The sequence below is a fragment of the Eulemur rufifrons genome, chromosome 29 (assembly GCF_041146395.1).
Source record: "Eulemur rufifrons isolate Redbay chromosome 29, OSU_ERuf_1, whole genome shotgun sequence".
NCBI lineage: Eukaryota > Metazoa > Chordata > Mammalia > Primates > Lemuridae > Eulemur > Eulemur rufifrons.
In genome coordinates this window covers 33,825,211-33,839,897 of record NC_091011.1, presented here as the reverse complement: position 1 = coordinate 33,839,897, position 14,687 = coordinate 33,825,211, and the positions used below count along the sequence as shown (strand labels likewise).

The following is a 14,687-nucleotide window of genomic DNA, read 5'->3' as shown; positions in this document are numbered from 1 at the left end:
TAGTAGGATTCTAAAAAAGTTGACAATGGAGAAGAAGAATCGAGTTTCATGATTTCCAGGAAAGCCTCCAGAAGTACAAAATTAGTAACACAATTTTTGCCTGCAAGTACCACAAACAATTGTTATAACAATAACAATAAAACATGGCAAGTTTGATAATGCCTGAGAGAAATCAAAGATCAAGCAATTCTTTCTCAAGAAAACTAGATTGAGTTAACAGAAGACAATGTGGAGAAGAAATTCCCTATTCAAGAAAATGAATCAAAGATCTCGAAGTATATACCAAAGTATTCCCAGCTGGTAGCTCACTTATAACTCTTCCTTGACCAAAGTTTATTAAGGAAAAGCATATATATAATAAGGAAAAAATTAGAACTAGTAAAATTAGTAATCACTACTTCTTTGATATGTCTGACAGAGGAGAAAACTATGAATCAACTGCTAGAGACATACTAAGCAACTTACAGAAAGAGACCTAGAACACAGATCTTCTGATTTTCATTCCAGTGTTCTATACTCTAGATTTTCCACCATTATATAGTATGAAATGTGAAGTACATGCTATTTAAGTAGTTTAGATCCCAAGCTTTATTTTAAATCAAATAACAGCTGTTAAAAATGCTCATCAATATACACAGGCAGTAAAATATTCTATTTTTAAATAAATTTAGTAGCACCATAATTATATGGAAGATAACAAAATTTTTAAAGAGAATTTGGCTAGCACGTTCAACACAGAAGCAAACAGAAATACTGGAAATATAGGAATTACTTTAGAAACATTTTTACTTAATTTCTTTAATAAATTACTACTTAATTTCCCTTATGTCTAAACTGTATTTTTACATTTAAAAAACTGGTTCAAAAATGGAGTTGTAATTTTAAAGGTATTTACCATCCATATGACATATTGATTAATATAATCAGGATCACTGAGTTGATTTATTAATGGAAGAAGAATTCCTCGTGCAAGGATTTCCTAAAAAAAAAAAATTTTAAAAAACGTTTAATGTAACAACCTTCTCAAATCAATAGCATAATGTAAATGTCCTAACACAATGCCAAATACTTAAGAAAACTATGATACATGTGAAAGTAAAACTTAATAACCAACACAATATATTATTAATATAAAAAGGTGAGCTAAGGCAGGGCAACATAGTGAGACACTTGTCTCTACAAAAATAGAAAAATAGCAGGGTGTGTTGTATGCTTGTTGTTCCCGCTACTTAGGAGAGGCTGAGGCAAGAGGATCACTTCAGTACAGGAGTTTGAGGTTACAGTGAGCTATGATGACGGTACTGAACTTCAGCCCAGGCAACAAAGCAAGATCCTGTCTCAAAAAACAAAAGGATACCTCTAAGTACTTTAGTATTAATATCCATTTTAAAAAGGCAAAACAGACTAGAGGTGTTTATGGATTCATACATCTATATTAAAAGTAGAAAAACAGAAAAGAAAATGAAAGGATACACATCAATTTTAGAACTGTGGTTACTTCAAAGGTGGAAACAGCAACTACAGTAAAATATTAACATTGGTTAAATATGGGGTGTTGATATATAAACGTCTATTGTGGCCGGGCGCGGTGGCTCACGCCTGTAATCCTAGCACTCTGGGAGGCCGAGGTGGGCGGATCGTTTGAGCTCAGGAGTTCGAGACCAGCCTGAGCAAGAGCGAGACCCCACCTCTACTAAAAAATAGAAAGAAATTATATGGACAGCTAAAAATATATATAAAAAAAATTAGCCGGGCATGGTGGTGCATGCCTGTAGTCCCAGCTACTCGGGAGGCTGAGACAGGAGGATCGCTTGAGCTCAGGAGTTTGAGGTTGCTGTGAGCTAGGCTGACGCCACGGCACTCACTCTAGCCTGGGCAACAGAGTGAGACTCTGTCTCAAAAAAAAAAAAAAAAAAAAAAAAAAAAAAAAGTCTATTGTATTAATCTCTATGCTCTTCTGTTTGAATATTTTCCTAATAAAAATATTAAAAATTAATAATGTCAATAAATCTACTCACCATTCTCTATACTTTCCCATTCTTTGCAGTTATTTTGCTCCTATCTATTAAAATTCTGCCCTTCCTTTAAAACTGACTGCAGAATCAATTATCCTACTAAATAAACCCTGATCATTCCAGGGTGAACACTTTTTAACTTACATGCTTAAAATACATTCGTGGTCCATATTTACAGCATTTATCACTTGATATTTTCTACATAATTATTATATATGTCATATATTTGTCTAATAGACCACAACCACCTAAGAACCACCTGTATGTAAGTGGGATTAGTCAGCTGATTTACTGATTTACCTATCTTCAAAAATATTTACCTCCCTCTATCTTCTCAAAGTCATTGTTTTAAACATGGCAGGTATTTGAAAAATGAATGGAAAGAAACTAAGAATTTAGTACTGATTCTATAAATACAATGTTTTCACCTGGTATTATCCTTCATTCCTAAATGCCTGTAATATCCAAATTTATAAAACCTCATTTCTTAAGAATACTGGAGAGGCTAAATAATAATCAGGTTAATAGGATATTTCACTCTTCTAAGCAAAAGATGACCAATTTATTTATTCCTTCTTCCCAGATCTCTAATTTATCTGGGCCATTTTCCAGCATAAGTTCACAGAAAGTGGTCTTTATTTTCCTTTAGAAAAATATTTTATATAATTCTACTTTTGTAAGCTGTACACATCTCTGACAACTATTTTATGGTACCCCATGATGAATTAGTATCTCCAAAAGGCACTAATGGAGGCACCAGTAATTTTTTGAAATGTCTTTGGAGACACTTTACAGTCCCAAAATACAAGAAATTGCTTCTTTCAAGGTTAGCTTTAGTCTCTAACTTCTTAAAAATTATATTTATGTAATTCTTTCCTCAAATTATGTCTCTGGCCACATGTGTTCAAATTTTAAAATGTACTTTGTAAGGAGAAAATTCAAACACACAAAAATATTTTTCCAAAGTTGCTTTTCAAAATGAGAAAAAAACACATGGGGAAGAATTTTGAGAAAATTTTGTGTTTCTTCTTAGTTAAAGCAATTAGTCAATTTGTCTTAGAAAACAAATACTTTGATCTAATTTGTTCCATGAAAGGGTGTGTTTAGTCAAGGGCTAATCATAGGACTCAACAATTCCTATACAGGTCCTAGTGAAAGCTCTAAATATACAAAAGTAGGCAGCCATTTCCATGTAATTCCTACTTTAAGGGCCCCCAATTCTAGAAGAAAGTTCTGTCAAATAGGGGGCCTAGGAGATACAAAGTCACTGATACCATGAATCTTTAAATGAATAAAACATAACAATGGCAAGAAAGTAGAGGCAGTTAAATAGCAATTATCTCAGTTAAATATTGTGATTTGTACAATCTATACAAAGGATCCATACAAAGAAAAGAACTCAATTCTAAACAAAAATGCCTTTTGTGAAATTTGGATTTAATTACAGAAAAAAAACTGACAAAGAACTTCTAACAAATTAAAAGAAAAATTGATTTGCTGAATACATGCTCTATAATTACCCTCACTCAATTAGATTCAACCAAAAAAAAAAAAAAAATGAACTATTGGCCTGAAAGAGAAATCTGTAGCAAAACATATTTGCTCATTAAAATCCTACTTATTGTAAACAACAACCTCAAATAACAAGGCAGAGCTTCATGGCATTTAAAACTCAATGCAATCCTCGAGGAGCTGCAGTAGAATGTGCACCACAGCCACCAAGAGGGCAAATGCGTTTCCTTTTGCATTAAAATTGATTCTCTGATTGAGCACCTGCTTTGAGCCAGGTATGTTAACCACTAAGTATCTAATTATGATAAATACAGATATGGTTCCTGTCCTCACTGGACTTACAGTTCATTTGGGAGAAAGAGGCACTGAGTAAGTAAACACAACCAAATTACTATTTTAAAACATGGTAAAACTAGGAAGGAAAACTGGGTACTACTTACAATAATAGGGAATTATCAGGGGGCTTTAGATTAGGTGGTCAGGAAGGCATCTCTGAGGAAGTGACATTAAGTGACGTTAAGTGAAATATGAATAAAATTTAGCCAAGAGAGTAAGGGGAATCATTTCGAGCAGGGGGGAAAAAGTGTATGAGACAGTCCCATAGGGAAGAGGAAAATGAAACTTCAAGGAATAAAAGCCAGCGTAGCTAGAGTATTGTGACTGTTGACAAAGACTCTATCATTGACCAAATTTTAGTCAGGCTCCTCTGAATCCTCTTCCCAATTAGGCCTTGATCTCTGCGCTTCCAAGTGTGTCCATCTCTGCATTGCACAGTTTTAGCAAGAATACTGTCAAATGGGTTTATCCAGAACTCCCCCACCCTGGATATCTGATCAAACTCCTCGTACCCCCACCCTTGGTATCTGATCTTCCTGGTCTGTCTTCAAAAAGAATCCTACTGAAGTCTGTTTAACCAGAATTTCCCCTTTCCCTTGACATTTCTCTTTTTTTTCTATCCACTGATCCCCAACCTGCCCCTTGCCTATAAATCCTCACTTGTCCTTGCTGTATTTAGAATTGAGTCCAGTTCTATATTGAGGTCTCCTTTCTCCTATTGCAATAGTTCCTGAATAAAATATGTTTTTACCACTTTAACTACTGTCTCGCTCTGGTTTTCCTTGACACTGCATGGAGTGACAGCTAGAGAGGTAAATAATGCCAAGCCACATGGGACTTTGTAAGCCTCTAGAAGGACTCAGGATTTGAAACATTAGCATTTACTGGAATGGAGAAAAAACTAAAAGGCACACAGGATGTGGAGGCAAGAATAAGACTTCCATTTTGGACATTTAAGTTTAAAAGGGTTGTGAGTAACTCAAGTGGTGGTTTCAACTAGGAAGCTGGTCAGAGTAACCTGGAGCTCAGAAGGGAAGTCTAGACTAAAGCTATAAATTTGGAACCCATTAGCATTTGGATGGTATTTAAAGCCATAGGAATGGGTGAGCAGGAAGAGTGTCTAGGATTGAAGACCTAAAAGTTAGGCAGAAGAGGAGTGAAGGAGTATAAATGTAACTAAAATGGAGAAAAAAGGAAGAGAAAAATCAGGAGAGCAGTGACATGGAAGCAAAGAAAAGATAAAGTCTCAAGAAGGAAAAGATGGCAAACCACGTGAAATGCTGCTGAGATACCATGTAATTGTAGCTGTCTGGAGTACCATGTAGGCAGAATGCTATGACAAATGGATACTCAGCATGAGTGAGTGCTACACCTGATTAGTAATATTTTCCTTCAGTGGCAGATCTGATTCTAGTGATAGACATGCCAGGTTTACCACCCTTGAGAATGAGTAGCCCAAATAATTGGCCTTAACAACATAGAAACTATCAGACTCTTCTAATCAAAACTAAGCACTATCTACTCATTTCACATTAAGTACCATTAACATACCTGAGAAGTACACTGAACTCAAGATAGGCAGGTATTAGGAAATTATACAGTATTTCTTAAACACTAACATAAAAGCATAAAATCACAACTCAGAAATTGGTATCTGTTTTGCAGGAGAATAGACTAAAGAGAACATAAGCTTTCATTTTTAGGAAAATTCAAAACTTTCATTTTACCCATTGCACTAGGATATGGTTTTACGTAGCTACCATTTCACAATCATAACCAGCAGCCAAAGCCAAATGTTATTACTTAATATTTCCATACAGAGTTTTACTCTGAAGTTTTATACTTACGGAATAAAGAGTCCAAAACTATTGTTCTCATCTGACATTAATTTCCCAATTATAAAAAGCAAAATCTTAACTGCCTAGTTTTCTTAAGAAATATTATTTTTATCTAGCCTAATTTCAGTAAAGCTACAGTAAAGAAAATTTAAAGCTTAAGAGTGTGACAGGGTCTCGAGACCAAAAATTTTAAGAACTACTGCTCAAAGTTTCTTTACAGCCATTATTTGGAATGAGTTTAAGCTTACCCTGACAAAGTATCGCATGATCTTGTTCTGGAAATCTCCAGGAGGTAGCAATAAATACAATAAGACTTCACACAAATCCCTTAGGAATCCTAAAAATAGAAAAAGTAGCTATAATAACATTACAAAATATAAAGTTTCCACCTATTCTTGATATACGTAAGAAAGGCAGAAATAAGCAGTTTCCTGATTACACTGGCTTATTATTTATTAATTTGTATACATCAGTGTTCATTAAAAATTCCATCGTTGGTCTCTAACTATTCAGTAACCAAACTAATTTTTTAATGCTGCTGTTTTAACCAGTTTTTTTCATCACAAAAAATTTCAATTATGAAAATGTTTTTCCTCAAAACAGTTTTAGATGTACCATGTATTTTGCACTTCTACCACACATTAATTATCTTTGCATACTTAGAAGTTATTTGCACATTTAAAAATATACTTGTAATTATTATTTCAAGAAAAAACTTCTATCTCAGCAGGCAATAACAAAGGAAAAGAGGGCATGCTCTTCTATTTTAGTGATTTAAGAGAGCTCAACTTACATAAAAGTACCCCACATCAATGTATCTATTTCTTACATTTAGTTATTACAGGTGACCCTTGAACAACAACAGGTCAAGTACTGTACACCGATATATCTATTTCTTACATTTTTAGTTATTACAGTTGACCCTTGAACAACAATAGGTCAGAACTGCTCAGGTCCACTTATACATGGATTTTTTCCAACACTGGAAAATTCGTTGGAGATTTGTGATAACTTAAAAACTCGCAGATGAACTGCATAGCCTGGAAATACTGAAAAATTAAGAAAAAGTATGTCATGAATGTATAAAATATGCATAGATATTAGTCTGGTTATGTTAATAAACATATGTTTATGTTTATATTATCAGTAGGGCTTCCAGTGAGCAGTAGGCTATCAGTAGTTGAGTTTTTGGGGAGTCAAAATTTACACACAGATTTTCATCTGAACAGGGGTCAGCAGCCCCAACCCCCTCATTGTTCAAAGGTCACTTGTATTTCATAACAGTGCTAATGAACCAGCTATGAAAAACTGAAGTGTATACTAAATATGCAAAAAAAAAAAAAAAAAAAAGGAAAAAGAAGAAAGTAAAGGCAAAGGAAATAAAAAAGTTTAACACATTTCAAAGTCTAAGAATACAATTTCCACAACTAAAAAAGCTTTTCGGTAGTTGTTCCTATGCTGACACTTCCCGGAAATAATATGATACTGTTAATTTTAAAATGTGCAAATTAACAAAAACTTATAGTTATAAAACTGGGAAAAGACAATATCCTCAGCTAAAATTTGTCTGATCTGAACTCCTATTTGAACTCCTACAATTAAGACAAGTCCATTCAAATTTATAAATTTTCTTTTTTTTTTTTTTTTGAGACAGAGTCTCGCTTTGTTGCCCCGGCTAGAGTGAGTGTCATGGTGTCAGCCTAGCTCACAGCAACCTCAAACTCCTGGGCTCCAGTGATCCTTCTGCCTCAGCCTCCCGAGTAGCTGGGACTACAGGCATGCGCCACCATGCCCGGCTAATTTTTTCTATATATATTTTAGTTGACCAGATAATTTCTTTCTATTTTAGTAGAGATGGGGTCTCGCTCTTGCTCAGGCTGGTCTCGAACTCCTGACCTCGAGCGATCCACCCGCCTCGGCCTCCCAGAGTGCTAGGATTATAGGCGTGAGCCACCGTGCCCGGCCAAATTTATAAATTTTATTTGAAATCATTATAATCATTGTCCTAGAAAACATTTTAGGGTAGCAGGTATACTCTTAAAATAGAAATAATAAATTCAAGGGGAAGAGAAATTACTATAGATCAAAAATGTAAGTTTTCAATTGTAGAATGTTTGAGCTTGCTATATTTTAAAAGAAAATAGGTCAAATTTTAAAGATAACCTTTAAAAGAGAAAAAGAACCTAACTACTAATTTAAATAATTAAAAATTAAAATAAGATAAATTGTGCCTTTACTATGCTACCCTGTCCTATATAAGAATAATTTGATCCTTAGATTTGTTCACTGGTTCTCCTAACTTGTCTCTAAACAGTTACTATCCTCAAAAGAGTTATAATGAAAAGAAAACCTTCTTCATCTTTGGGAGAAGTGCACACTAGATCACGGCAAACTTCCTTCTCCATTTCAACTTCAACTTCAAAGAAGGTATCTATAAGGTCTTCTGCTGTACCTGAGTAAATAAAGAAACAATTCAAGATATACAAAATGATAAAGGAAAACAGATTTTTAAATCCTAATTTTCAAATGGAATAAAGACATTACCTTTTACTTGATCATCTTTCTCTGTTATTTTCTGTTGAGCCTTTCTGAATACACGTAGATGTGTGCCAAAATCATCTACAATGCGTGTAGTAAAATAAGGTTGCCAGTCTATTTCTTTTGACCTTACAGAAAACATATTACATAAAAAGCATTATATAAATGCTTTTCCAAAAAAAAAAATTTCATTTTAATGACTATTGACAGACAATATAATTATCAGAGACTGTAAATTTATACTTAGATTTTACTATTATTTACCATTATTATTACATCTTAGCACTCTGTTTTAAAAAATTCAAAGTATATCAAATCTACTTCACTAAGTCTCATGATATTATTTGCATTATGTTATATGCTAAAGCTTAAAAGTACTATCTAAATGCTTAAATAGGAAAAGAAATTAATTTTTTCTAGTTAGATCTGAAATGAGTCTAACAACAGGTATATAACGTTATTTCTCAGCCCCAACATACGAATACATAAGAGATTCAGAATAGTTTTGCTTGCTTTTAGGCGTGTTTCAAACATTTCTTGGTTTCTTCTGAACCCTTTCTGAATTCTCCACATTCTTCTTTTTAGCTGTACAACCCAAGTTCTGAAGCAAATATCTCTGGTATGAACCTGGCTGATTTGCATATACTAGCACTTAAAAACATGACCATTAGAAATAACATCACACAGAAATGGCTTAAAGAATGATGTAAAATATCACGCATACAAAAGCCTTTAGAATACCCATGAAAAAGGTGATTACTGATTTTATGAAGTTATCTAGTACTACATCTCAAAAGCAACAGACCTCAAGAAACACTGCTTTTAGAACACCAGTGAAACAGATGACAAATAGAACATATAATACAAAAACAATTTACATCGCTCCTTGGATTGAGTAATATTTTTGAATAAACATTTTTTCAGTGCTGTTTTTCTTAAAATAGCACTAAAATTAACTCCCCCTTTTAGAAACATATCAAGTATAAAACAAAGAGTCCATTCATGAAGGTGTTGGGCAATAAGGAAACAAAAAAAGTATACCATAATTCATTATGATAATTACCCACACTTCTGTAACAAAAAAATCTAGTGAAGAAGTTGACTTGATTTCTGCCACTTTCTGAGAAAAAATTTTACAGAGTGATGGTGATGGCACTGAAAAAATAACAGATGGCAGTTTTCAAATAAAAACACAAGCTATTAACACTCATATACTAATTTTTTTAAAAGAGACAACTATGGTTTGTTGTATACATGCAAAGGAAAAGTAAACTGTAAGTACATGAATACCAAAACAAATTAACATAAAAAGATATCTCCGAAGCCGGGCACAGTGGCTCACACCTGTAATCCTAGCACTCTAGGAGGCCAAGGTGGGTGGATCGTTTGAGCTCAGGAGTTAGAGACCAGCCTGAGCAAGAGCGAGACCCCGTCTCTACTAAAAAAATAGAAAGAAATTAGCTGGACAACTGAAAATATATAGAAAAAATTAGCCGGGCATGGTGGCGCATGTCTGTAGTCCCAGCTACTCAAGAGAGGCTGAGGCAGTAAGATCGCTTGAGCCCAGGAGTTTGAGGTTGCTGTGAGCTAGGCTGACGCCACAGCACTCTAGCCTGTGCAACAGAGTGAGACCATGTCTCCAAAAAAAAAAGATATCTCTGAGCTCAGGGATCTGAGGACTAGCTAATTAACATTATTTACAATATAAGAGCCATGCATGTAAGCGTTTAACTGAACTTGGTAAACAATATTCAGTCTCAACACAAAACTAAAAATAGAAACTTAAACCTAACAGTCTCTAGAATCCTTTGCCGTTAGCTCATTAATACATAAAAATTTCATTCTAACAAATTTAGAAGAAAACAGAAAATATAATTTTTCAAGTTATATCTGTTCTGTTTCACAGTACAATGCTATTTAATTTACTGAAATTTTCAAACAAAATAAAATTTACCAATTTTAGAAGGCATTTTAAACCCATCTTGATTCATTATAGAGGATGTAATGACATTTAAATTGAGTAAATTTACCAAGCAATAAAAATACATAAAATTTTAAATATAGTTTTATATTTTCAATAAAGATGTATACTGAGGGCGGGGGAAATAAAATAGGTATTCTATATCTCTACCCAAAGTCATTATTTTCCTTCTGCTTGACTCATTTCCACTGACTACATGCAAATATAATATAAATCTCAATTCAGGGAGCTTTCTAGATTAAGAAGAAAAATAGTATGTTTCTTCCCATTTATAAATTACAAGAATATATACTAACAATTTCTAATAATGTTTGTCTTAACAAAATTGGGAAATACTTTGATGACAGTGAATTACTTTCTAAGATTATGGTGTATGGTAAATATGTAATAAATGCAATGTGAATATGAATTGTAAAAAGTCATTCAATTATATAATAGCCACACTTCTATTACATCCACTACATAGCTCTCTACTAGAGCTCTTGATATCAATTATTCTAAAATTATGCCCGCAGTCAAAGCTTTTTCATTTTGTTTAAAATATTCCTCCACATGATTCCTATTCTAGTAAAAACACTTGGGTTATATTATACAATGGATCTTATTACCAACACTTTCATTTTATTATCACTACTAATAAGCTGTCACTTCTTAAATTTAAAAATAAGAGAGGATATTTCCAATGTGACCAAGAAAATAAGTGATACAATCAACCCTAACCTGTGTTAATAAAATTTATAGTAGGCCCCTGAAGCTTATATATCTTGACAGAATGGCTGCAAGAAAGAATTAAGGTTAACTAGGAATGTGAACAAGTAATCAAGTTTTAATTAAAGCACGAATGCAAAGCAAAACTATAAAATGTACCTCTCCAAACATAAATTTTGCCTGTCCTTATATATAACATCACTATCCTGCTTATACATCTCTCACATTCATTCCTGTCTCCCCTCCATTCCAACTGCCATAGAGAAGAGCTTTCTTTTTAGAAATAAATGTACAAAACGATAATATAAAATGAGAGCTTTAAAACCCCTTCAACAACTCCCCATTATCATTAGGGCTAAGCACAAATACAATCTCTAAGATCTTGCATACCTGACCCCTTGCTTCTTTCCTCATCATCAATTTCACCCTCTTCCTTCTTCTCTGTACTGCAGATCCACAGGCTTTCTTTCCACTTGACAAACTCAAACACGCCCCTTCTTACCTCAGTGCCTCTGGACAGACTATTCCCTCCACCAACATTGCTCAGCCCTGCCCACTCTCCCTTCCCTCCCCCCATAAGTGGACAATTCCCACTTATACTTTAGAGTTCATGTAAATAACAATTTCACATGGTAGCCTTCACTGAGCACCTTCCTCCACTATTCTCTCAGACTAGGTCTGGTCTCCAGTTATATATTCTAATAGTATAAGAAGATTTTTCACTTTTTATAACACAACTTGCAGTTAAATACTTTCAGGAAGGCATGGATCAGCTGTGTCTGTCGTTTGTTTTTAAAAGACAGAGTCCCCTATGTTGTCCAGGCTGGAATGCAGTGGCGCAATCACAACACATAGCAGCCTTGAACTCTGGGCTCAAGCGATCCTCCTGTCTTAGTCTCCCGAGTGGCTGGGACTACAGGCACGCCACCACACCCAACCAACTGTGCTGTTTTATTCACAGTTGTATCCCTGGTAGTTAAATAATGAACACTGGAGGTACTCGATACATTGATTTATTGATTCCTCTTTCAGGGTCAGAGCACTGTTTGTAACAGGTGCTTGGAGAATGGCTAGATGAGGCACATACAACAGCTGCTTCTTTACTTCTTAAAGAGTTGAAAAAAAACATGTACTGAGAAGCTCTTTTTGCCCCAAAGCTACTTAGTGCCAATGCCTTAAAATGGCACGGAGTGTCCCAAATATGTAGCCGAGACTGGTATTAATATTGTATCAATTGCCTCACTTGTTCCATCTATACGAAGCAATGTACAGCTCATCATCAATAATATATAATAACAAAATCAATTAAATATTTCTGGAAAGAGCATTGGACAGGCACAGATGCCCTTGATTTGAGTAAAAGACCCATAATTTCATTACTATGAAATTCAGCAAGTCACATCACTTCCCAAGTTTGTTTTCTCTAAGGACACTTATAGCTTTGAGTCTGATTATATTAACTAAATAAAACAACACACACACACAAGGATCAAATTTACAGAAAGCTAGTAATTGATCAATAGGTAAATCTAAATATTTGATCAAAAAAGGAAGTCACAAATATATTTCATTTTACTGTAAATTATATAAAACTTTCAATGTAGGACTAACACCTTTTCTTTGACTAAGGTTCCACTGAGTGGTATTAATGTGCTTCGTATCTTGAATAAACCACAAACTATTCCAACACTGTAAAAGGTATAGTTTCCAGTTTCTTTAAAATGGCATGACAACTAAAGACATTTGTGAACAAATCTGAATACAGTCCTTTAAGACTTTCTCTCAATATTTCATAGTTGTATTCTACACACATAATTCAACTATAATCCTCAACCAGCTTTGAGTAATTCCAAAGCAAGTAACTTAAGTTTTCATAGAAACTACCTTGCCATATTCGTATTTCATCAATCTAAGTTACGAGTTAATTAAACTATATAATTATAATAAAAAGTATATCTGGGATATAAAGGCTCAGAAACAAATATAACTTTGATCATCTCTCTCCTAAATCACCAATGTTCAGTCACACCACAGATTAATTATACCAGATTTTCTGGAGGTGGGGCCCAGGCAACACACAACTGACTTTTGATAAGCCTAAAACTCAAAAGATGGAAACAGAATTGGACAAAAGTAATAGAAAGTAGTCTATTAGCCTAGCCTTAATGCTAAGGGTATCAGTCACTATATTATACAAAAGGACTGAAGAACACTGGCTAACTAAACATCAGCTAAGAGAGCTTTCACTACAGTAGTACAGAATTGGTACCATTTCAAAAATAGCTTAAAATTTTGTTGAAGAACCACACATAAAAATAAGTAGAGATTAACTGATAATGTTGTAATTTAAACAGGCTTCCTTAAGGAGGCTACACTTAAATCTCGATGAATGAGTAGGATTTACATGTGAGAAGAAAGCATACAGGAACCAGTAAAGAGAAGAATGAGCATGAGATATATATATATATGTGTGTGTGTGTATATACACACACATAGAGGGTAACCATGTGGCATTAAAGGCAATCTTCACATTCATGGCAGAATACTTTCCTGGAAAAGGTGACTTATATCAAAATGACAAAAGTAAAACCTGATTTTCTCATAGAAACAATCCTATAATAAATATTATGTTCCTGATACACATAAGTTTTTCATAGAAATGACTACTAAGACCTTATTTAGAAACAGTAAGAATTATAAAGTACACTATATCCTGCATGTGTATGTGTACATACATATACTATATATGTACACACATATATACATACCGACATACACATGTACACACAGGTCCAGAGAATCTTGGTATTTGCAAACTGAAAGGGATCTCAAAGGAAAAAGGGATATATACATATATGTATATAAAGGCTTTTTTAAAGGCATGTTAATCAATAAGGTCAATTAATAACCTACATAAAATTATAATAGTATGTATTAATCTTCTACAGAAAGTCTTTAACTTCTATGTAAAAAAATCAGAAATTTTAAAAAAATCATTAATAGAATTCCTAGTTTTTCTGGTAGATTTTGACATGCATTTTTGAAGAGATTTTGAGCAAAGTTTTATTCCATTAGAGGGCTTTTGATCAAGTGACCCACAAACATTTTTTATTGAGAGAAAGCAAGTGGCTTATCTGTGAAAGAAAAAATTCCTTCTTCCTTGAGCCATGGAATCAGGTACTAACTTCCCCTCTTAATTCAATATTAGAAAGGATATACTCTTTAAAATACATAATTCTTTACTTGTTTCTATCCTTCAAGAGTCCTTAAAAAACTGTTACAGTGTCAAAAGCTCAGCCTGAAATTGAATTTGGGCAAAATTTTAAAAACACAGAATTGTAAGCTTCATCTTAAATCCACTAAATCAATGTTCCCCACCTCCAAGCTCATAAATACTACATGTTACCTTTACCATCTCTCTAGAACACCTGTTTTTCACTCATAAATACTACATGTTACCATAACCACCTGAGCACCTGTTTTTCCATTTTATATCATCTACTTTAAGGATTTAGTTATCAGTATTGATTGAAATAATAAAACTAATTTTATCTATTTCATAAACATTCCTGAACTAACATTAAATTTATGATTACTCTCTACCCATAATCCTCAAAAATATACAGGGAATTCTTCTTTCATAGGAACTGAATCAGTAACCACACCAGGAAATAAGTCTCTTTACTTCATGGTTATAAGTCGGTCTCCTCTCCTTCACTTAGCTGTATCCCCTCCCCCTTGTGTGTCAGAACGGAAAAA

General features: G+C 33.8%; 1 protein-coding gene across 3 annotated transcripts in view; it reads right to left on the bottom strand.

Annotated features, from left to right (window-relative positions):
* Positions 1-14,687, bottom strand: part of SNX13 (sorting nexin 13) — a 141,191-nt gene that overhangs the window by 66,589 nt on the left and 59,915 nt on the right. For 2 of the 3 annotated variants that reach the window (XM_069462706.1, XM_069462704.1), the window contains 4 exons: positions 8,246-8,367; positions 8,052-8,153; positions 5,950-6,038; positions 896-979 (listed from right to left, as the gene is read on the bottom strand). In XM_069462706.1, the coding sequence (XP_069318807.1) occupies positions 896-979; positions 5,950-6,038; positions 8,052-8,153; positions 8,246-8,367 (397 nt within the window). Of the gene's footprint in view, positions 1-895; positions 980-5,949; positions 6,039-8,051; positions 8,154-8,245; positions 8,368-11,318; positions 11,326-13,418; positions 13,479-14,687 lie in introns of all 3 variants that reach the window. The other variant, XM_069462705.1, reaches the window with a different exon arrangement.